The sequence below is a fragment of the Nicotiana attenuata genome, unplaced genomic scaffold, assembly GCF_001879085.1.
Source record: "Nicotiana attenuata strain UT unplaced genomic scaffold, NIATTr2, whole genome shotgun sequence".
Lineage (NCBI taxonomy): Eukaryota > Viridiplantae > Streptophyta > Magnoliopsida > Solanales > Solanaceae > Nicotiana > Nicotiana attenuata.
This window is the reverse complement of record NW_017670885.1, coordinates 375,400-378,060: the sequence shown is the minus strand read 5'-3', so window position 1 is coordinate 378,060 and position 2,661 is coordinate 375,400. Positions and strand designations below refer to the sequence as shown.

Here is a 2,661-nt window from a genome sequence, read left to right as displayed (position 1 = left end):
TACTCCCTTTTTCCACGTATTGATTTATTCTTTTTAAGAGAATATTATCTTTCTATATTTAAGAATACTTTGATTTAATTTTCTTGCTTTACCTTTAATATTATGCTCTTATAACCACATAAATGACATAACATATTTAACACCACAAGTTCAAGATAGAGAATATTTTTGAAGCTGTGTCAAAATTTTTTTCCTGTTAAATTTGGTGTTTAGTCAAAACTATCATTTAATTGGAAGGAAAGGAGTAATTACTCGATTTTTAATCCATTTTGTAACTATACTCATATTAAATACATTTTTAATAAAATAAGCTACCTAACCAAAGTCAAAAAGGTCCCTTAAAGCCTCAAACAAAACAAAACCAGCACGATGATATATCCGAGTAAACACTAACGTGCTTTCCACTTCATATTCTTTCATATTACATTCCACGTCTACAATCATGGCATATCATATATTTCCCTTCTTGGAAGCTCTTTCAAGAAAATTAACAAATAATAATGCCATCACCAAAAACACTGCCGATGGGCCGTCTTCAACCAGGAAATGTTGTAGCTCCCGACAGGCCACCCTCCCGGTTACCTGCCGCCCCGGTTCTCTTGCCACAATCATCTCACAAGAAAGGTCAATGGAAATCCACAAAACTTTTCCGACGTGCAGTTAAGTCAGTTTTCCGGTCATTTCCGGTGATAAACCCTCCGTGCAAGATGCCGGTTTCTCTCCATGGAAACCGGATGCACGAAGGACACATACATGGTGGAAAACAAATGACAGGAACCCTATTTGGGTACAGAAAAGCAAGGGTTAATCTTGCAATTCAAGAAACCCCTAGAAGCGTTCCTTTGCTTGTGCTGGAACTGTCCATCCATACAGGTAAGCTGCTCCAAGATATGGGTTCCGGACTTGTTAGAATTGCTCTTGAGTGCGAAAAGAACCCGTCCGAGAAACTCAAACTTATCGACGAACCCATATGGACCATGTACTGCAACGGACGGAAAGCTGGCTATGCTGTGAAGAGAGGACCCACAGAGGATGATTTGAAGGTCATGCAGAACCTGCATGCAGTGTCCATGGGAGCCGGCGTTCTGCCCAGTCAGAAGGCCGACTCCCCAGAGGGGGAGCTTACTTACATGAGAGCATTCTTTGAACGAGCAATTGGATCTAAAGATTCAGAGACTTATTACATGATGAACCCCAATGGCACCAGTGGCCCTGAGCTGAGCATCTTTTTCGTTAGGGTTTGATCAATATATTCAAATGCAAATAGGAAGAAAGGGTGAAATAGCAAAGAGAATTGTCTTTTTAATTCTGTTTTTCCTTTTCATTTGTCCCCCTTTTGAGTTTTCGTTTAGATAGCTCGGTTATATATGTCGCAGCAATCTTCCTTATTGTCAAAGCAACATGAAGGGATCAAGCGCACCTTATATGAAGCATGTCAATTACATCAACAAATGTTTAGTTCAATGAAAATCATTATTAATGTTTGTTAGACAACATTTTATTTGGTTGCTGAGTGAAAAATAATTTTCAAACATATATTAAAAATTAATAAAAATATTAGCAAATAAGATATTGTTTTAATAAAATTTTAAGTATAAACGATTAATAATAACATAGTGTTGGTTTGAGAAAATGATAGTATCACTAAAAAAAAGGGCCTAATTGCAGTTAAGAACAATTTTGCTAAAAAGAAAAAGAATAAAAAAATAAAGAACAATTTGGACTTCTACTTCGCTTAATGGACTTGGATAACAAACTTTAGCTTATATGAGCGAAGCCCAAAGGCGAGTAAAAGCTCACTAGTAGAAATTGGCGGAAAACCGTCCACGGTCTACCGGCCAAAATTGGTCGGAGGAGGAAACCAACCGAAATCGATCGGAAAGTGTCACGATCCAAATCGATGGGCCGCGACGAGTACCCGATACCTTACTCAACCGAGTACCATCATAACCTATCTTTTCATGGCATACTTTCATAGATAACTGAGCCGGAAAGCTACCGTGGGATAAATAGAATACAACATGTGATACCAACCTATACATAAGACATACGGGCCTATAAGACCAAAATAACCACTAGTATACTGAACATAGACCGACAAGGCCATATAATCTTTTAAGTACATGACATCTGTCTACAAGCCTCTAAGAATACATAATTTTTATAAAGGTCGGGACAGAGTCCCCATACCAAACAATACACGTCTAAATCATACTAATCCAACAAGCACCTCCGAAGCAAATGGAGCGTACCAACATCTTTCGGTGAGCTGATAGCTTACGTGGAGGGCTCTCGACCTGTCTATCGGGACCTGCGGGCATGAAATGCAGCGTCCCCAGGCAAAAGGGACGTCAGTACGAATAATGTATCGAGTATGTAAGGCACATAAATAAATACATAACAGACATGGAAGAAATATAGAGTAAATGACTCAACCTGTAAGTCTGGATAACTCTGTAAATCATGAAATAATTATAGTGTCATGCATATGCGTATGAATGTCATGACGTGCATAGGTACATGTTTCATAACATCATCAGGCCTCTGAGGGCATCCCATCATATCATCTCGACCACTGTGGGCAAAATCATCAACGTATACCAGCTGATCAGGTGGTGGTGCGTATATAGCCATAACCTTTCCCATATATATATATATATA

At 38.6% G+C, this 2,661-nt stretch overlaps 1 protein-coding gene across 1 annotated transcript; it reads left to right on the top strand.

The window, feature by feature from the left end:
* Positions 1 to 477: 477 nt before the first annotated feature.
* LOC109244202 (protein MIZU-KUSSEI 1) lies at positions 478 to 1,494 on the top strand. Its single transcript, XM_019411256.1, has one exon. The coding sequence runs from the start codon at positions 501 to 503 to the stop codon at positions 1,242 to 1,244; it is 744 nt and encodes a 247-aa protein (XP_019266801.1). The 5' UTR covers positions 478 to 500; the 3' UTR covers positions 1,245 to 1,494.
* The last annotated feature ends 1,167 nt before the right edge of the window (positions 1,495 to 2,661 follow it).